Below are 21,690 nucleotides of genomic sequence, written 5' to 3'. Positions count from 1 at the left end.
TGCACTTGGCTATTCTATAATTCATTTAGTCTCTTCTTAATGGACATTCCTGTTGTTTCCAGGCTTACACATATGGACATTCTTTTGCAAGTCTGTCTGTAAGGTAAATTTCTAATAGTGGAATTGCTAGATTAGAGTATGTCCATTTAAAACTCTTTGAGAGAGGAGAGGGATATAATGAGTGGTGGGACACATGGGAATTTCAGAAAGCCATGGTGTTTCATTTCTTAGCTGAATGGTAGGTTCTACGTGGGTGTTTCATCTTTTATTATTCTTTGTACCTTACAGTTCATTATCTACTTTGTATGAATAAAATACTGGAATAAAAATATCTTAACTTTTTTTGGATAGACATTAAAATTTGTTCCCAATTTTTTGTCCTAAAGTCACTCCCAAAATATATGAGACTATGAGAGTGTCTGTTTCGTCATATCCTAGTAGCTTGTTGTTGCTTTTTGCTCTTTGTTTCGTTTTTTTTTTTTTTTAATTATTTTTGGCTGCATTGGGTCTTCCTTGCAGTGCACAGGCTTTCTCTAGTTGCGGCGAGTGGGGGCTACTCTTTGTTGCGGTGCGCGGGCTTCTCATTGCAGTGCCTTCTCTTGCTACAGAGCATGGGCTCTAGGCACACGGGCTTCAGTAGTTGCAGCACGGTGGGCTCAGTAGTTGTGGCTCGTGGGCTCTAGAGCACAGGCTCAGTAGTTGTGGCACACGGGCTTAGTTGCTCCGCGGCATGTGGGATCTTCCCGGACCAGGGTTCGAACCCGTGTCCCCTACATTGGCAGGTGGATTCTTAACCACTGTGCCACCAGGGAAGTCCCTGATTTGTTTTTAAAATAATGAATCTACTTTTTAAAAAATTCCATGTGATCAGTGCGCTTGGATTTTTTTTTTTTTTTAAGTTTAAAAGAATTGCTAAAAGGCTTATAGAAATGTCAGTTCCCTGCTTCTACCCCCTCTAACTCCTGTGTCCCATTCAGATTTTTCGGTTCTAAAAGCTGTTCCTTAACCATATACTATACTGCTTTCTCTGGATTCTGCAATATTAGTTATCTGTTTAGAAAAGGATTTAAATGTCTTATCTCCCTCCTTCCTACTTCCTATCTTCCGACTATAGTTAATTTGAATGTTTTTTGGTTCTGTCAGTATTCAAGTGATTTTTGCTCCCTATTGTATCAAGTAATATACTACAAGGTGTTGATAATTGCTTTTGCTTTCTTTTACAACCTTCTGCTTTTCTGAAATAATTGATTTACTTTTATTTCCTTAGTGTTCAGTTTGTACCTGTCACGACCACGTCTTACCAAACATCCTCTTGATATGATTTTCTGTGGAGTAAATTCTATTAGCATATTATTATAGTAGATATTATGTTATATAGTATACTAATATATGGGAGTCTGCCATGTTTTGGCTCCAGTCTGGACTGTTTTTTCGCTGGGTGTGCTGCATTCCATGTCACCCTGAGGTGTCTCCCCTCACCATCATCGTGGGACTTCATTGCCTCTTCTTTGTGTTGGAGTGCCTATTTCTTAACTCCCATGTTTTTATGTTTCTTGCTTTAACTTCCTTGTTTGGGTGGAGTATGCTCTCAAAATAGCTTTCTGTGAAAAGGTGAGAGGTGAAATTTTTGAGACGTTTGATATCTTAAAATGTCTCTATTCAACCCTCAAACTGACTAGGTACAGAATTCTAGGTTGAAAAAAAAATTTAGCTCTATGAATTGTTACAGCCTCAGTGACTTCTAGTTTCTAGTGTATTTTTTGCTCTTTAGTACCTCCTTTCCCTCTATCCTCAGAAGCCTTTAGGATATTTTCCTTATCCTTGATTCCCTGAAAATTTAAGTGTTTTGTTGGTTGGTTGATTGGTTATTAGTTTTCTTTTCTTTCTTTGGGCTAGCTATGCAGTGAACGCTTTCTATATGGATATTTATGTCCCTTAGGTCTTAGAAATATTCTTGTATTATTTCTTTGATAATTTCGTCCCCGTATGTGCTTTTATCCTTTTCTGGAACTTTGTTGTATGTTGAGATAAAAGAACATCTCATGGGTCGGTTATGATACTGAAACATGAATTGAAGAATATGATTAACTCAATCCTCTGCCCTTTAGGAATGAGAAGGAGGGATGGATGGTGGGAGGGATCAAAATAGGCAGAGAGGGCCTTCCAAATTGAGAAACAACTTGAACAAAGTTAGGGAGGTAGGAATTCCAACACAGGGCGTTATGGAAAATGCTGTTGGTTAGGGAGACCAAATTAGACTTGAGAAAGCGAGGCAGGAAAGTGACATTTTGTGACATGGGAAAGTGGAAGTTACTGATGGATGGGTTTTGAACTCGTGAGTATTTAAGGATGGTTAAGCTGGTAATGGTGAGCAAAATGATTTGGTGAGATAAGAATCTAGAAGTTGGGAGAATCACTAGAAGGGGGTTTTAATAAATCAGGTCTGAAGTTGGTAAGTAGAATGAAAAGGAAGATATAGATATGAGATTATTTTATGGGAAAATCAACAAGATGCAGTGACTAGATATTGATGATGAAGTGAGAGTTAGTTTGACTAATCACTTTTCACTTCCTTAACCCTTGAGGTGTTTAGCCGCTCATGCTGCATTGACATGGAGCCCGTTTTCTTAAGCATGAGTAAAAGCAAGTAGCTGATGATGCAGCCTTTTTTTCCCTCATTCACCTCCCAGCATTAATGATAGGACTCAGTATGGGGATGGTTGTTTCTCTGTCACCTTACATAAGTGCTTGTAATACGTATTTGCCTATTTTCCATCTATTTTGCTTTTAGGGAATGCAAATGTGAATTAGTATTTTGTATAAATTCTTGTATATCTCTTGACAGCTTACTTGGACAAGCTTATCAGCTACTCATCACCCTGCTGTAGGCAGGGAAATGGAAAAGGTTATACATTTATTTGTTTCTTTTGATTTGGCACCTCAATTTTTAGAATACAAATTGACAAAAAATATTATCCCTTTTAATTACTGAATTGAAATAGCATTTCTTTGGAAGAACTAAAGATGCTTTTTAGTAATACCATTGATCATTTTCTCTTAAAAATCTCTCTTTTTCTTTTAATCACAATAACCCATGGAGAATTTATTAACTTTGATTTCTTTCCTCATTCTGCCCCTTAATCATTATTTTCCTAGGTGATTTGTTGAGAGGTTAATGTATGCCCCTTTCTTTTAATATAATTTTCTGTTTTTAATCTTGGAAAGATTTTTTTTCTTTTTCTGAAGAGGAAAATATGGGAAATTGTAAAGTTTTCTAAAATTATAAACTAGGAAGCTTTTTATGTAGCACATATTACATTTTGCCTGTAGCTTGCATCTGCATGGTATTTCCGTGATTGAGAGCGCCCTCTTCTGGTGACATAGAAATAATTCAGGAAGCACTACCTTAAGCCAAAGTCAGGCTCATTGGTATATTCTGTGTTCATGTAGTACTTGTTGTGTACATCTTTCAGAGGAGTTGAGAGATGCCATTCCTCCAGACAAGAATAACCTATTAGGGAATTTTTTTGTGTTAGGTGGAACGACCTCCTTCTCCATTCTCCATGGCCCCACAAGCTTCCCTTCCCCCAGTGCCACCACGGCTTGACCTTCTACAACAGCGAATATCTATTCCTTCAAGTGCTTCTGGTCTTGGAACTGCTTCTAAGGTAAAGCATTATCCATTTCTACATTTTCTGATTCTTTGTTGTGTATTAGTGGGGTTTGATTGATTGCTTCCATCATGCTTCCACAGGCTCCTTCTGGCTCCCTTCATAAGGACAAACCATTACCAATACCTCCCACTCTTCGAGATCTTCCACCGCCACCCCCTCCAGACCGGCCATATTCTGGTGGAGCAGAAACACGGCCTCAGAGACGCCCCTTGCCATGTACACCAGGCGACTGTCCGTCCAGAGACAAACTGCCCCCTGTCCCCTCTGGCCGTGCTGGAGAAGCATCATGGCTGCTTCGGCCAATCCCCAAAGTACCAGTAGTTGCGCCAAACCCTAGTGACCCCTGGACAGGGAGAGAATTAACCAACCGGCACTCACTTCCATTTTCCTTGCCCTCTCAAATGGAACCCAGAACCGATGTGCCTAGGCTTGGAAGCACATTCAGTCTGGATACCTCCATGGTGAGTCCTGATTTTGAAATTATTTATCTTAATAACAAACATTCGTGGATGACATTGAATGGGTCAGTTCTGTGGTATGTTTTGTACAGGATTCAAGGATAATACCCTCAAGAAGTGTATATGTTAATATGTTTGTTATACAATAAATGTGTTTCTGGGTGTGTATGCCATGAGTAGTATAAATAGAAAACACTTCAGTTTTAAAGAAAGGAGAGATTATTTCTAGATAGAGCAATCATGAGGGCTTATGGAAAGAGTGGCATCTGAATTTGAAATATTTTTTCCAAAGTGGATACAGTTTTAAAATAGACCTACAATGACAGAAATGCTCGAGATGTATTGTGGGATAAGAACTAGTTTAATATGAGAAAAACAGAAATTTTGGGTATCAGAGTAGGAAAAGGGGCTAGAAAGGAGCCTTGCTGCTAGATTAGAGCAGTTTGTTTACCCCCTCCCAAAAGAATTGGAATTTATTTGGTACAAATGAAGAGTACGTGAAGATTAAATTAGTGGAGTGACGTGACCAAAATGATGGTTTAAAGAGAGGAATCTAGGAATAGTATGCAGGATGGAGTGGAAAGAGAATAGATTGAAAAAAGGGAGGTTAGCAGTCCATTGGATAAGCATGAGATAATGGGTCCAGAACGGGGGGTGGGAGAGGTATATTCCTTCTTTTGTTGGTTCGTTTATGCACTGAGCAAAAAAGTTTGCCCTCACAAAGTTAACATTCCACCGGAGGAAAGATGGAAAATGAACAAGATACGTTACAAAACATGTAAGATAGTGGATGCCGACGAATGCTGTGGAGAAAAATAGGGTAAAAACAGGGTATAGGGAAAGTTGGGATGGGGCAGGTACATGTAGGGATGGGGTACAATTCTGAGCAAAGACCTGGAGTAGTGTGGGGAGTGACCTGGAGCCACGGGGGATGAGGGAAAAGCAAGTGAGTTTGGGAGAGTCTATTTGAGGAATAACAAAGGGGTCTCATATAGCTGGTACTGGGTAAACAAGGGGAAGAATCCTGGTCTAGGAGCAGGAGGGGGAGATTGTTTAGGTCGAGACTTTAGGGAGCATGAAACAAAGACCCAGAAAGGCTTGAAAGCAGTCAGTGGGTGGAAAAAAGGATGAAAAATTGCATACACACACATATACACATGCACACACCCCAGAGGTTTTGAACCTGGCTAACTAGCGACAGACATGTTGAATTTGAGATGAGCCATAGAAGGAAGAATTGTCCAGTAGGTAGTTAGAAATCCAAGAAAGAGATGGAATTGGAGGGTGAAGTTAAGAAATCCTGTGGTCCTTAAATGAACTATGTATTTCTTCGTTGAAAGGGAAAGGGGAGGGTAACTTAGCATTTAAGTGGCATTTATGTGATAGGCAGTCTAATTAGTGAGAGTGGATTAGGTTTGACTTTCTGGTGGCATCAGTATAGAAAGATGTATAGATTTTTAAAGCTAGAATGGTATTTGTGCAGACAGCCAGTTTCCTCAAATCTTTCTAGAATTAAAGCAAACAAAAAAAACCCATTTCCTAGAACTGTCTCCCTAACCCTTACATTTGAACTTTCAAATATACTTTTGTCACACATAATAATCCTTAAGCATGGCATTGGGGGAGAGGTCTGTGTCTGTATGATTGTTCTTGTTATTTTGAATAGATTAAATAAGTAAGAGGAGATACTTAGCTGTATTAAGAAGGTTCTTTTTTTTTTTTTAACACTTTTCTTTCCAGAATACGAATAGCAGCCCGTTAGCAGGTCCAGAGTGTGAGCATCCCAAAATCAAACCTTCTGCATCTGCCAATGCCATTTATTCTCTGGCTGCCAGGTAAGTTTACTAAAATTATATTTCATACAGTAGAGTTGATACTTTTAAACAACTTATTTATAGAAAATTTAGAAAACCCAGAAGAGTATAAAGAAGAAAATTAAAATTGACCTGTATTTCCATTATGTAAAAATTATCATGTTTTGGACTGTTTCTTTTCATTATTTTCTCTGTGTATATGTACATAGATCAGTCTTGCTGGGGCTCATCAATTTTATTAATCTTTTCAGAGAAGCAATTTTTGTTGGTTTTTGTTTTTTGTTTTTTTTTTTTTTTGGGTTTTGTTTTTAAATATTAATTTATTTGGCTGCACTGGGTCTTAGTTGCAGCACATGGGATTTAGTTCCCTGACCAGGAATTGAACCCGGGCCTCCAGCATTGGAAGCATGGAGTCTTAACCACTGGACCACCAGGGAAGTCCTTAAAAGAAATTTTTAAAAAAGCCACCCGGGACACTTTCGCGTTGTGGCCAAAAACAAAAAACAATGAAAAGGTCGGCAGCAATCATTTGACCATATATGTGAGGATTTGTTGATACTTCTAGGCTTTCCACTCTATTCCATCAGTCTGTATATGTCTGTCTTTATGCCAACACCACACTCTTTTTTTTTTTTTAATTTATTTTATTTAATTTATTTATTTTTGGCTGCATTGGGTCTTCGTTGCTGCGTGCAGGCTTTCTCTACTTGCTGCGAGTGGGGGCTATTCTTCGTTGCAGTGTGCGGGCTTCTCATTGCGGTGGCTTCTCTTGTTGCGGAGCTAGGGCTGTAGGCGCGCGGGCTTCAGTAGTTGCGGCTCACAGGCTCTAGAGCGCAGGCTCAGTAGTTGTGGCGCACGGGCTTAGTTGCTCCGCGGCATGTGGGATCTTCCCAGACCAGGGCTCAAACCCGTGTCCCCTGCATTGGCAGGCGATACTTAACCACTGCACCACCAGGGAAGTCCCTGGACCATTTTTTTTTTTTTTTGCGGTACGCAGGCCTCTCACGGTTGTGGCCTCTCCCGCTGTGGAGCACAGGCTCCGGACGCGCAGGCTCAGCGTCCATGGCTCACGGGCGCAGCAACTCCGTGCCATGTGGGATCTTCCTGGACCAGGGCACGAACCCGTGTCCCCTGCATCGGCAGGCGGACTCTCAACCACTGCGCCACCAGGGAAGCCCCCCTGGACCATTTTTAAAGTCTATTGAATTTGTTACAATATTGCTTCTGTTTTATGTTTTGGGGTTTTTTTTTTTTTTTTTTTTTGGCCGTGAGGCATGTGGGATCTTAGCTCCCTAACCAGGGATTGAACGCACACCCACTGCATTGGAAGGCAAAGTCTTACCTACTGGACCGCCAGGGAAGTCTGGAGTTTTTCTATTTGTGCAAAAAATGTCACTGGGATTTTGATAGGGATTGCATTTAATATGTAGGTCACTTTGGGTAGTACTAACATCTTAACAATATTAAGTCTTCCAATCTATGAACATGGAATGTGTTTCTGTTTATTTGTCTTCTTTAATCTCTTTCAGTGGTGTTTTGTAATTTTTTAAAAAAATTTATTTATTTTACTTATTTATTTTTGGCTGCACTGGGTCTTTGTTGCTGCACACGGGCTTTCTCTAGTTGCGGCGAGCGGGGGCTACTCTTTGTTGCGGTGCACGGGCTTCTTATTGCGGTGGCTTCTTTTGTTGCGGAGCACCGGCTCTAGGCGCGTGGGCTTCAGTAGTTGTGGCACGTTGGCTCAGAAGTTGTGGATCGCAGGCTCTAGAGCACAGGCTCAGTAGTTGTGGCCCACGGGCTTAGTTGCTCCGCAGCATGTGGGATCTTCCCGGACCAGGGCTCGAACCCGTGTCCCCTGCATTGGCAGGCGGATTCTTAACCACTGCGCCACCAAGGAAGCCCTGTAATTTTTATTGTACAAGTCTTTCACCTCTTTGGTTAAGTTAATTCCTAAGTATTTGCTTCTTTTTGATGCCATTACGAATGGAATTGTTTCTGAAATTTCGTTTCCAAGTTGTTTATTGTTCATGTATAGAAATGCAACTGACTTTTGTGAGTTGACTTTGTATCCTGCTACCTCGCTGAGTTGATTTATTAGTTCTAACAGCTTTTTTGTTGAGTCTTTAGGGTATTCTACATATAAGATCACATCATCTGAAAAAACGGAGATAATTTTACTTCTTCCTTTCCAATTTGGATGCCTTTTATTTCTTTTTCTTGCGTAATTGATTTGGCTAGAACTTCCAGTACTATGCTGAACAGAAATGGTTAAAGTGGGCATCCTTGCCTTGTCTGTGATCTTACACGAAAAGCTTTCAGTCTTTCACCATTGAGTATGGTGTTGGCTATGGGTTTTTCATATATGGCTTTTACTATGTTGAGGTACATTCCTTCTATCTATTTTGTTGAGTATTTTTATCGTAAAAGGGTGTTAAGTTTTTTCAGATGCTTTTTCTGCATCAATGAGATGATCATGTGGTATTTTTTTCTTTGTTGATGTGGTGTAGTATATTGATCAATTTTCATATATTTAACCATTCTTGTATTCTAGGTATAAATCCCACTTGGTAATTCATTGTATATAATCTTTTTAATATGCTGCTGAATTCTTTTTGCTAGCATTCTGTTGAGGACTTTTGCATCAGTGTTCATAAGGGATATGGGTCTGTAGTTTTCTTTTCTTGTAATGTCTTTGTCTGGCTTTGTATCATGGTTATGCTGGCCTCATGGAATGGGTTCCCTCTTCAATTTTGGAGAAGTTTGAGAAGATTTGGTATTAGTTTGTCATTAAATGTTTGGTAGAATTCACCAGCGAAGCTGTCAGGTCTAGGGCTTTTTTTGTTGTTGTTGGGAGATTTTTCGATTACTGATTCAATCTCCTTACTAGTTATAGGTCTATTCAGATTTATTTTTCTAATTTATTTTGTTTGTTTATCTTTGGCTGTGTTGGGTTGTCGTTGCTGTGCACAGGCTTCCTCTAGTTTCGGTGAGCGGGGGCTACTCTTCATTGCAGTGTGCATGCTTCTCATTGCGGTGGCTTCTCTTGTTGCGGAGCATGGGCTCTAGGCACACAGGCTTCAGTAGTTGTGGCACACAGGCTCTAGAGTGCAGGCTCAGTAGTTGTGGCGCACAGACTTAGTTGCTCCACTGCATGTGGGATCTTCCTGGACCAGGGCTTGAACCCGTGTCCCCTGCATTAGCAGGTGGATTCTTAACTACTGCGCCACCAGGGAAGCCCAAGTCCTCTGTTTCTTTACTTATCTTCTGTCCTCTTGTTCTATCCATTATTATGAGTGGCGTATTGAAATCTCCAGCTGTTATTGTAGAGCTGTCTGTTTCTCCCTTTAGTTCTGTCAGGTTTTACTTCATATATTTTACTGTCATTCGGTGTATAAATGTTTAAGTTTTAAATCTTCTAGTGTATGTAATGTTCTTTGTCTCTTGTAACGTTTTTTGATTTAAAGTCTATTGTTTCTGATATTAGTATAATATCAGAGTCTCTTATAGACAGCATATAATTGGATCGTGTGTTTTAATCCAATCTGCCAGTCTCTGTCTTTTGATTGGAGAGTTTAACTCATTTATATTTAAAGCAATTACTGATAAGGAGAGACTTCTGTCATTGTACTATTTGGTTTCTGTATGCCCTGTAGTTTTTTGTTGCTTATTTCCTGCATTACTGTCTTCTGTGTTTAGTTGGGTTTTTGTGGTGAAATGTTTAAGTTCCTTTTGCATTTCCTTTTCTGTATATTCTATAGATATTTTCTTTGTGGTTACCATAGGGATTACATTTAACATCCCAAAGGTATAACACTATAATTTGAATTTATGCCGGCTTAACTTCAATAGCATACAAAAACTCTTCTCCTTTACAGCTCCACCACACCCATTTTGGTTGTTGATCACAAGATTACATCTTTATACATTGTGTGCCCCTAGTTCTTTTAAACGAGTTCATGAACTAGTTCTTTTAAATGCATTAGTTTCCTAAATTATGCAGAAAAAGAGATTTGGAGTTACAAACCAAAGTTACAGTAATAATGGCTCTTACACTTTCCCTTTAAATGTATTGCTGTCTTAAATCATGTGGAAAAAACCAGAAGGTACAGTTACAAACCATTGTTACAATAGTACTAGCTTTTATAATTCTCCATGTACTTATTACCCTTATTAAAGTCTTTATTTCTCCATACAGCTTGAAATTACTGTCTAGTGTCTTCATTTCACCCTGCAGGACTCACTTGAGCATTTCTTTCAGGGCAGGTCTAGTGGTCACGTACTCCCTCAGCTTTTGTTTATCTGGGAATGTCTTGATTTCTCCCTCACCTTTTTTTTTTTTTTTTTTTTACGGTACGCGGGCCTCTCACTGTTGTGGCCTCTCCCGTTGCGGAGCACAGGCTCCAGACGCGCAGGCTCAGCAGCCATGGCTCACGGGCCCAGTCGCTCCACGGCATGTGGGATCTTCCCAGACCGGGGCACGAACCCGTGTCCCCTGCATCAGCAGGCGGACTCTCAACCACTGCGCCACCAGGGAAGCCCCTCTCCCTCACTTTTGAAAGACAGTTTTACCAGATACAGGCATACCTTAGAGATATTGTGGTTTTAAGTGTGCAGTAGCATTATGTCTAAAAATATATATGTACATACCTTAATTTAAAAATACTTTATTGCTAAAAAATGCTAACCGTCACCCAGGCCTTCAGCAAGTCATAATATTTTTACAATAGTAAAATCAGAGATCACTGATCACTGTAACAAATATAATAATGAAAAACTTGAAATATTTTGAGAATTATCAAAGTGTGACACAGAGACTTGAAGTGAGCAAATGCTGTTGGGAAGATGGTGCCAGCAGCCTTGCTTGATACAGGGTTGCCACAGATCTTCAATTTGTAAAAAACACCATCTGTGAAGTGCAGTAAAACAAGGTATGCCTGTGTAGGAGTCTTGGTTGACAGCTTTTTTTTCTTTTAGCGCTTTGAATATACCGGCCCACTGTCTTCAGGCCTCTAAAACTTCTGATGAGAAGTCTGCTCATAATCTTATTGAAGATCCCTCGTACGTGATGTTTTGCTTCCTTCTTTACCTTTGTCTTTTGAAAATGTGGGTCTCTTTGAGTTCCTTTTCCTTGGAATCTAATGAACTTCTTGGATGTTTATATTAATCATTTTGGGAAGTTTTTGGCCCTTATTTCTTCAGATATTCTCTGCCCCTTTCTCTCTCTCTCTCCTGGGACTCCCACAATGTATATGTTGGTCCTTTGGTGGTGTTATGTCCAACAGCTCCCTTGGGCTCTGTTCAGTTTTCTTCAATACTTTTTCTTTCTGTTTGTTCCTCAACCTTGATAATTTCCATCGTTCTGTCTTTCAAGTTCATTGATTCTTTCTTCTCGGTGCTCAAATCTGCCTTTGAATCCCTCTAGTAATTTTTTTTTTTTTCATTTCACTTGTACTTTTCAGTTCCAGAATTTCTTTTTTGTTTCTTCTTAGGTTTTCTGTCTCTATTGATACTTCCATTTTATTCACATATCATTTTCTTGATTTTCTCCACATCTTCCTTTAAAATCTCATGGAAGTCACTTCAGCCAGAGCAGGAGGGGCTTACAACAATGCTGGGAGGTGCAACAACAGTGGTTGCTGCCCCTTTGTCAGCACCTCTGTGAACAGGAGCAGCAATCAGCAATCAGAACACAGATTCCCAATATTTGGAGGGCTGAGTCCTTTGTGCCACCCTGGCTCCTGCAAGCTGTGTGCAGGCTGCTCCAGGAGCATTTGCACAGCTGCCTGCTATGTGGCAGGGTTGAGAATGGGTAGCTGCTACTATGCTAAGAGCTGAAATTAACAGCAATTTAGCCTCCCAGTCTTCACCTGGAAGTTACAAACCTTCAACAGACTCTAGAGTTCCAAAATAGTTACATCAGACAACTTCTACCGTCTTCCCAGAATCCTCGTTGAGTATCTGCTTTTTGTTTGTTTGTTTTTGCGGTACGTGGGCCTCTCACTGCTGTGGCCTCTCCCGTTGCAGAGCACAGGCTCCAGACGTGCAGGCTCAGCGGCCATGGCTCACGGGCCCAGCCGCTCCGCGGCATGTGGGATCTTCCCGGACCGGGGCACAAACCCGTGTCCCCCTGCATCGGCAGGCGGACTCTCAACCACTGCGCCACCAGGGAAGCCCGTATCTGCTTTTTGTTTCATTGCTTTCTCCTCTTTATTTTATTCTTCCAACTTCCTTTAGGTTTTATTTGTTATTTTTCTAGCTCCATGAGATGCGTGCTGTATTAATCTGCTCAGGCTGCCATAACAAAATACTATCTACAGACTGGGCAGCTTAAGCAGCAGAATTTAATTTTCTCATAGTTCTGGAGGCTGGAAGTCCAAGATCAGGATGTCAGCATATTTGGTTTCTGGTGAGGAATCCTTTACTGGCTTACATGCTTGCATAACCTTCTCAGTATGTCCTCACATGGCCTTTCCTTGACACATGCACACACAGAGAGGTAAAGAGAGCAACAGCAAGCTCTCTGGTGTCTCTTCTTATAAGCACACCAATCCTACTGAGTCAGGGGCTCATCCTCAGGACCTCATCTAACCTTAATTCCTCAGATGTGGCCCCATGTTCACAGACAGCCACACTGGGGATTAGGGCCTCAAAAGTAATTTTGGGGAGGACACAAACATTCAGCCCATAACATGCTGTAGCTGCATTCCACAAATTTTGATATGTCCTGTTTTCATTATCATTCACTTCAAAATATATGGTTTTCCATTTGTGATTTCTTCTTTGACTCATCAGTTATTTATGTGTTGCCTGATTTTCAAACATTGGAAGATTTTCTGGTCACTCTTCTGTTACTGCTTCCTAGTTTCATTCCAGTGTGGTCAGAAACCATACTCTGTGATTTCAATTTGTGCTATTTGTTGAGACCTTTATTGACTAGTTTATGGTAAATTCCATATTACTACCTTCATTTTATAAAAATGTATATTCTGCAGTTGTTGGGCACAGCATTCTGTATGTGTCATTTTTTTAATTGTATTCAACTATACTATCTTCCTGCTGATTTTTTTTTTAAGTCTACATGTTCTGTCAAATACCAAGAGGAGTGTGTTAAATTCTCCCCCTATAATTGTGGGTTTCTCTTTTTTCCTTTAGGTCTATCAGTTTGTATTGTATATGTATTTAGTATATGTAATTAGGATACATAGAAATTTAGAATTATCAACTAAATGATAATTGTTTTGATTATTCCATTTACTCTCTAGTTCTGCTTCTAACCAGCTTTAGTCTGTTTTTACTTATATTAAAATGGCCACATCAGCTCTCTTGTAGTGTTTGCATGATCTTTTTCCGTCCTTTTACTTTCAACTTTTCTGTGTCCTCATTGAAGGTATGTTTCTCGTAAGTAGTATATACTTGTTGGCTTTCTTCCCCCCTAAATCCAGTCTAGCATTTTTTGTTTGTTTGTTTAAAAATAATTGGAATATTTGTTCCTACTCTTTTCTCCATTTTCCCCATCTTTTCTGTGTTCATTTTTTCCTACTTTCTTTCTTTGGGATTAAAGTATTTTTTATTATACCGTTTCACTCCTAATACTCTTTTAACAGTTACCTTAGGGATTCCAACATATCCCTTTGACTCATTAGAGTCTACTTTGAATCAGTCCCTCTTAACACTTCCTGGACATTTAAATTTCCCACATATTTATACTATAGCACTCCTCATTTCTTCCTGCTTTACCACACTTCCACCTGGAACCTTTTTCCTTCTGCCCAAATCACTTCCTTTAGAGAGACAGGGTGTGGCGGGGAGAGAAAGAGGAGGGGCTGTTAGTGTATCTTCTATTAATGGATTCTCTCAAATTTTGCTTGACTTAAAATATCTTTTATTTCACTTTCATTTTTTTTAAGATATTTTCACTAAACATAGCACACTTGACCCTTGAACAACTTGGGGGTTAGGGACGCTCACCCTCCCCGCAGTGGAATATCCAGATAGAACTACAGTGGGCCCTCTGTATCCACAGTTTCACATCTGCAGAATCAGCCAACTGTGGCTTGTGTAGTACTGTAGTATGTATTTATGGGGAAAAATCTGGGTAAAAGTGGACCCGTGCAGTTCAAGCACATGTTGTTCAGAGGTCAGCTGTATTCTGAACTGGAGTTATTTTCTTTCAGCACTTTAAAAATATCATCCCACTGCCCTCTGACTTTCATTGTTTCTGTTGGAAAATTAGCGTAATGTTGCCCCTTTTAGGGCATGATTCTTTTTCTGACTACTTATAAAACCTTTTTGTTTTTGGATCCCAGCAGTTTCACTATAATGCGTCTGTGTAGTTTTCTTTATGTTTATCCTTCTAAGGTTTGTAGAGTTTATGGATTTTGTCATTTGATGTTTTTAATCAGTTTTAGAAAATCTCAGCCACTGGGAATTCCATGGCGGTCTAGTAGCTAGGACTCTGCACCCTCACTGCCGAGGGCCCAGGTTCAATCCCTGGTCGGGAAGTAAAATCCCACAAGCCGGGCAGCGCGGCCAAAAAAAAGAAAAGGAAGAAGAAAGAAAGAAAAATTCAGCATAGAAAATCTCAGCCACTATTTCTTTTTTCTTTTTTAAAAATTTTTTATTGGAGTGTAATTGATTTACAATGTTGTGTTAGTTTCAGGGGTACACTGTTTCTGAAAATACACTGAATAGTGCAGTCTCTTTCTCCTCTCGCTCTGTGACTCCAGTTACCTGAAAGTTCTACCTTTTCACCACACCTCATATAGCTCTTATGCTCATTTTTGTGTTTTCCATTCTTTTTCCTCTCTTTAGTTGAATCTGAATAGTTTCTGCTCTATTTCAGTTCCCTAATCTTCTGTTTTGCAGTTTCTAATCTGCCCCAGGATCCATCCATTGTATTTACAAATACTGTGTTTTTAGGTCCTAGAATTTCCATGTGAATTAAAAAAAAGAAATTATTCTGTAGTTTTCTAATAAAATTCTCCATCCTCTGTTTTAATGGAATATAGAAATCATAATTATTTTAAAGGCCATGTCTGTTACCTCCAACTTTGTCTCTCTAGTTTGGCAAGACAACCAAAGTACTACTACTTTTTGCCTGGTTTCTCAGAATCTAGTCCCACTCATACGTGGTTTAAGGATTCGCAGTAGCTCTGGGGAAAATTACAGGCAGAATTTCAAACCTACTTCTCTACTGTTCCCTTCTCCAGGATTTTTGACCCCTCGTGCCTTGGCCCAAATTCCAATCCCTCTCTCCTCAGTCTCTTGAAACTACCTTGAAACCCCAAGTTCAGAACCCCTAATATGGGGCTTACTGTAGTGTATTCTCCTTTTCTCTGGAATCTTGGCCTCCCAAATCTTGGCTGCCTGGTTGCTCTCCAATGCCTTCTTTCTTTTGCATATTTTCCTGCTTTTATAGCTAGCTGTTCTAGGCAGACGGTTAGACAGTGCTTGTTACTTGGCCATAGCTACAGACATGTAAAGTGTATATATGTTTTAGATCAAGATGTAGTTTTATGTTTTCCCTTTTTTTAAACTTAGCATTATATCTTGGGCATTTCTTCCTATCAGTTAAAAAGTTCTTCAAAATCCTCACTTTATTTTTTTTTGATATTTATTTATTTATTTGGTTGCATGGGGTCTTAGTTGCAGCAGGCAGGCTCCTTAGTTGCGGCTCACAGACTCCTTAGTTGCAGCACGTGGGCTCCTTAGTTGTGGCGGGTGGGCTCCTTAGTTGCAGCTCCAGAGCTCCTTAGTTGCGTCTTTCAGGCACCTTAGTGGTGGCACACGGACTCTTTAGTTGTGGCATACATGTGGGATCTAATTCTCTGACCAGGGATTGAACGTGGGCCCCCTGCGTTGGGAGTGCAGAGTCTTGTCCACTGTGCCACCAGGGAAGTCCCCCAAATCCTCACTTTTAATTATTGCATATTATTATGTAATGTGGCTGTAACATCATCTATTTAATCATTCCCTGTTGTTGTATATTTATTTTGTTTAAAAGCTTTTACTGTAATAACTTTGCTTCAGTGAACATCTTTTTACATAGCCAGAGATGCAGCCAAGGTAGAATTACTGTGACAAGAGAATGTGAATGGTTTAAAGTGTGTACTGCCAAAATGCTTAATGAGTAAGAGGTGCAATTGTATCTTTTTATTAACATCATCAACAAAAAGAATTAAAATTTTTGGATTACCCTTTTAATGATCGTTTTCTCTTTATGAAAATAGTATGTGTTAATTATAATAATATTTAGAAAACACAGATAAGTGATGCTAAAGAAATAAGTTATCCATAATCTTACCACCTAGAGTCAGACCGTGATCAGCAACGTGTGACATGCTCATTGCCAGTCTTGTGTGTATGGAATCATGCTGTACATGCTGTTTTTCACTAGGAGTATCTTGAACATCGTAGGATGTTATATATTGCTTCTACAATGATTTTCAAATTATTTCAAATAGTTGCAAAGCAGTTCATTCTTTTTGTTTTCTTTTTCTGTCTTTTATTCTTCATCTTCCAGACCTCTTCCTGTGCCAAAGCCGCCACCTGGGGAGCAGTGTGAAAGTGAGGAGGACACAGAGTATATGACTCCTTCCTCTAGGCCTGTGGGACTTCAAAAGCCAGAAGTGAAGTGGCCTCTGGAGACAACCCAGAGTTCACGGTAGGTTCACAACAATCCTATTTGGGAATTCAGTTGACACCAACTCACCTGTTTGGCTTGCTGCCTGCACATAGCATTACCCAGCCAGAAATGAAGCAGAAAGATGTGTGTAACCTCTAATGTTTTAAGCTTCTTGCAGCTGTAAGCAATTCCACTTAATGTTTCTTCAACATCACAGTAATTTCAAAAACATACACAGCTGCTACTAGTAACAAGAGTCAATCTTTTGATATTTACTAGTGATACTGGCAAGAGGAGGATGGAGATTCTTGATAGAATCAGGGTCTAGAGAAGTTGTGAATAGGTATGTCTTAATAAGTTTGCAGATAACAGCGTTCTGTTTCTGAAGATCATTATGCCACTTTCCTTCTGGTCCAGAGCCTGTGATTGTAACCAGCAGATCGATAGTTGTACATACGAAGCAATGTATAATATTCAGTCCCAGGCGGCACCGTCTGTCACAGAGAGCGGCACCTTTGGTGAGTAGTCGTTCTGCTACGTTAACAATCATTGATGTGCCGGAGGAATGAGCCTGTAATGTTTGGCCAATGAGAACTTGACCTACGCGGAATATTCGTAAATAATTTTCTTGGCAAAATACCTTTGATCTATGGCAGTAAAACCACCTCCTCTGTTTTATTTCCCATTTACACAGCTAGTTCCTTTTGTGTTTTTCATCCTTCTAGGGCCTGGAGGCCTTTGTGTTATATGGCCTGGATCGGCAGTGCTGACAGCTAGCTCCCTCTTATTCCCATTGCTTTTCAACACTGGTGAAATTCTTGTGTGTGTGGGTGGTGAATACTCAATTCCCATACTAACTAGCTTACCAAGTTGAAAGTTCAAGAAGGCAGTGCACACAACAGGGCCCTTTGGCTGATCTTCCAAGGTGAACTGCAGATGGAAATGTTGAATGAATGCTATAAAGTGGTGCTTGAGTCTTGGACATCAGTGACTGTTAACCTTGGCAAGGGTAGCTTTTGACATGTTCAGAAAAGTAGAGCTGCAGGATTGGTACAGATCTTATTTTCCCTGTTTCTTTCATCTCTATGCACAGGGCCACACGGTGTTTGGCCCCTAGTGGTTATTCGGTAACCATTTGATTCCGTATGTGTTTGAATGAACGGATGCCCCCGTACTGAAATGTTAGAAGGTGAAGTACGTTGGAGAAAGAAGATAACTGCACAAACTGTTCTCTAGGTGAAGGGAATTTGGCTGCAGCCCATGCCAACACTGGCCCTGAGGAATCAGAAAACGAAGACGACGGGTACGATGTCCCCAAGCCACCTGTGCCCGCAGTGCTGGCCCGCCGCACGCTCTCTGACATCTCCAACGCCAGCTCCTCCTTCGGCTGGCTGTCTCTGGAAGGTGATCCCACAACGAGTGAGTCTCCAGGCTACCTTGGGTTTGTCCTGAAATGCTGTATGCCTTCTTATTTATACTGAAACAGAGATGACTGCCTGGTGACAGTAAGTCAGTAGCTGGAAGGAGTGGACTGAAGTGGGAGGAAAGCTGGTCCTGGGTCCCAAATTAGGAAGTTAAACTGTATTCAGGCTCTTGAGGATTTTGCCAGACTTAGAAATGAGGTTGTTCCTTAAACCCTGGCTCTTCCTGCGCTGGGGGTAAGTATTAATAGGATTTCTGGCTCTTTTGAGCGTGCGTGATGACAGTAGTAATTCATTTTGATGGTTCAGACCACACTTCTGGGCGCTGTCCCTGTCCCATTGGAGAGGAGGTGTGCCAGCTCTGGAAAGCACACTGAGTAGGCCTGGAGCCAGCCCGCATTTGAGCCTTGACTGTTAAGGACTGTTCTTCTTGCACCTGTGGCCGCCTGGGAGGGCAGCAGCCAGAGTTGCTGTCACTTTAGAAATGGAAGACAGCCTTCAGGACAGCTGGTGAAAAGGATACATGGCGTCCAGTTGCCCAAACAGGCAGTGGTCCCCACCCACCCAACCTTGTTTAATGCTTCTTCACTGCAACCTAGGCTTATTTCTGCTTCCTTATTTGTATAGGGAGAAGTTTAGTGTCTTCTCTGGCCCCTCAGAAGTGTTTTTTAACTAATTCAGGCAGTGATGTGTGTGAAAACTTGGTGCTCAGTGTAAAGCGTGGTGCAGGTGCAGGTGTTCTGTGTGGAGGGCAGCGTGGTCCCTGTCGGTAGGACAGGCGCGTGGTGTCTTTAGAAGGTTGTTGTGCTGCGAGGGGAGGAGGCTGTAGACAGAAGCCCTTGAAACTGTAAAACCCCGCCTTGTGACCGCACGTGTACCTGATGGACAGTAGGTCCGTAATATCTCGTATTAGCACATCGTTATCGGATGAGGATTCCCGCCCCGTCCCGAGTTGCAAACATTCTCTTTCCTCTTTCTTCCAGACTTCACTGAGGGTTCCCAAGTTCCTGAGAGGCCACCCAAACCGTTCCCTCGGAGAATCAACTCTGAACGAAAAGCAGGTAGCTGTCAGCAAAGCACCGCCGCCACCTCACCGCAGCTCTCCAGTGAGATTGAGAGCCTCATGAGTCAGGGATACTCCTACCAGGACATTCAGAAAGCTCTGGTCATTGCCCACAACAATATTGAAATGGCCAAAAACATCCTCCGGGAATTTGTTTCTATTTCTTCTCCTGCCCATGTAGCCACCTAGCACACCCACTCCGTGCCGCAGCTTAGAGGACCGAGGAGCCGGGAGCTCTTGCTCGAGTAGCACCTAAAAGGGCAGAGAGGTTCCTCTGGAGACTTCACAATGAGGTCTTGCCCTGTGTGGGATGTCACATCTGTGGTTCCAAGATTTCAAAGCAGTGGAATGAGAATGGAGCAGCTAGGATGTTTTATTATTTTATTTGTTTTGAGAGTGCATTTGAAGGTGTCCTTCAGTCCCTCCCCCCTTGGAGAGAGTGTGGATTTTTATTAAGTGGTAGCCTACCTGGGGAACGGTCCAGAAAGCAGTCAGAGAAGCACTGTGCTGTAAATCCTAATTGAGGACTTAAGACTTTCTTAGGTTAAGGATGTGGTTGTGTGCGTCTTGTCTGTCTGTCTGTCTGTGGTTGTGTGTGTCCTGTGATTATAAGATTTACCTGCTGTGTGTGTTAATCCCAGGCAGGGAATTAGCACAAGAGGTTTAAGAAGGAATCTTAAAGACTGCCAGCAACTGTGGTTTTATACCCAACCCCAGTGTGGATTACAACTCCAACACTCCCCTTTGGCTTGGATTATAATGTGCATAGCTGAAGTCTTGTATTTTTAAAACACCCTCCCTCTGTCCTTTCCTCAGTCTCCTCCCCCCTCCTCCTCCTTGGCGTCTTGTCATTGTCAGTGGGCTTGCTATGACCAGCCTTACTGAAGCCGAGCAGCTTATAGGATGTTCTTTATTGTGTGTGATGGTGTTGATTTGTTTGGTAGATAGGTGGGAAAAAAGTACTGTTGCTCTATCATTATGGTCCTGTTTGATACTTGCAGCGAACACTGGTCACTCCAGAGCACTGTTTCTATAGGAACATTGAGTCTGTTTTGAAAAAGGTGTTTTAGTTATCCTAATGACATAGTGACTGATTTGAGATAGAGGCCTTCAGATACATTCCATGCCCTCCCCAGAAAATAGTCTGTGGGAGTCAGTTGCCTTGGTGCCAGGTGTGTGTTCTAATGTAGGTCACGAGGTTTTCTACTTAATGGGAAGGGAAAACATTTGTTTCCAGCATGGCTTTCTGGCCCAAATACCGTGAAGCTCTTAGGAAGCTCCATTCACACGCTCTTTACCTTGTTGTACATAAAATGCACAAAACAGACAATAAAGATTTATCTCTTCAGTTCTTCTTCCCAGTGAATTTCAGCTTATATGGGTGTCTCCCTTTGAATATGAGCCAGGTTGTAGTTTCAGAGATGATTTTTTCCTTTGCCCTTTAAGGAATGGGGGGAATACCACCCATGGTAGCACAGCATTCTGCTGGTAATTAGCGCCAACCCTACCTTGGTGCCACCCTTGCTTTTCTCTTGTGCCTATGGCTTTGGGAATGTAACGTTTCCTTCTTCCTTTCCTTCCCCTTTCTTCTTCACGTTAGGTCCTATGTACTCTTTAGTGACTGCATTCCCCACAGTAATTAGACATCACTGGGTGTAATAAATGACTTCACTGCGGACAGACAACATGTGAAAAGCCCTGCAGCTTGTGCCATCGCCAGTTTGTAAAGAAGACTCAGAGTCTTGTGTGGGGCACCGTTGGTACGTTCCTGCAGATCCTGCCAAGACACCGCTTGAGTTCAGTTAGTTCTCTGGCCAGGGCCTCTTACTGACTTCCCTATAGCAGTGTGTAACCTTCCTCCTTGTCAGAAGCAAGCCTGCACTTTGATAAATCTGCCTTCCTCACAATCTAAATCATGGTTTTGTCATGAGATCCAAAGAGAAATGACTCTCCTTACCCCTGTTTTCTTTCCCATCTTGTCATCTTTGGACCTAAAACTTTATCTAACTCTTCTCTTGGCTTTCAGCTACTCCTAGGTCTTTTGATTTTCTCCTCTTGCCTCAGAGCCATTTATGTTCCCAGAGGAGATAGTTCAGGGCTTTTTGCTGACTTGCTGTGGTTGCCCAGTGTCTCCTCTATGTGGCAGAAAATAATACAGCCCCCACCAGGTGCAGGAGGGCCTGAATCGCGATGGAGAGGGCAGAGGAAAGCGGCAGAGAGTAGGAAACAGTAACTAGCATCTCCTTCTCAAAGCCAGCGTAGTGTCTCACTTGTGGTAGCGTTCAGTTTTGCACTTTGTTTAGATGTCGAAGGCCTAGACAGAGAGCTAGAGAAAATGGCCGCAGTCTGCATGCCTCTCCACACTGGAATTTTTCCTTGTCTGTGGATACTGCCCGTGGTCTGAAGATCTATCAAGAGAACAAAGCACTGGTTCTGCATATGTGTTGCCTTTTCAGAGTGCATCCCAAATCTTCTTTGAAGATTATGTCCTCACCTAGGCTAAAGGCGGGCTCATCCCTTCTTTTCATAACGGAATACGCTTGAGGCGCGTCAGGCCAGCCCCCAAGCTAGGTGCCAGATCGCTGTGTTGGCCGTGGGGATCCGGGTTGAACTAGGTGTGCGCCATTGCGCGGCTT

The 21,690-nt window shown here is 41.5% G+C and overlaps 1 protein-coding gene across 1 annotated transcript in view; it reads left to right on the top strand.

The window, feature by feature from the left end:
- The window catches only part of CBL (Cbl proto-oncogene), a gene marked incomplete at its 5' end in the record, with an annotated part of 80,226 nt that extends 60,920 nt beyond the window's left edge, over positions 1–19,306 (top strand). Inside the window, 7 exons of the mRNA XM_082844596.1 lie at positions 3,537–3,668; positions 3,755–4,135; positions 5,873–5,967; positions 16,469–16,609; positions 16,988–17,088; positions 17,807–17,989; positions 18,975–19,306. Coding sequence (XP_082700722.1) covers positions 3,537–3,668; positions 3,755–4,135; positions 5,873–5,967; positions 16,469–16,609; positions 16,988–17,088; positions 17,807–17,989; positions 18,975–19,243 — 1,302 coding nt within the window. The 3' untranslated portion in view covers positions 19,244–19,306. The remainder of the gene's footprint in view (positions 1–3,536; positions 3,669–3,754; positions 4,136–5,872; positions 5,968–16,468; positions 16,610–16,987; positions 17,089–17,806; positions 17,990–18,974) is intronic.
- Between the last annotated feature and the right edge of the window lie 2,384 nt (positions 19,307–21,690).

Source organism: Leucopleurus acutus (assembly GCF_964270905.1).
Source record: "Leucopleurus acutus genome assembly, chromosome: 8".
NCBI lineage: Eukaryota > Metazoa > Chordata > Mammalia > Artiodactyla > Delphinidae > Leucopleurus > Leucopleurus acutus.
The sequence above is the reverse complement of the archived record's forward strand: the minus strand, read 5'-3'. Positions and strand labels throughout refer to the sequence as shown.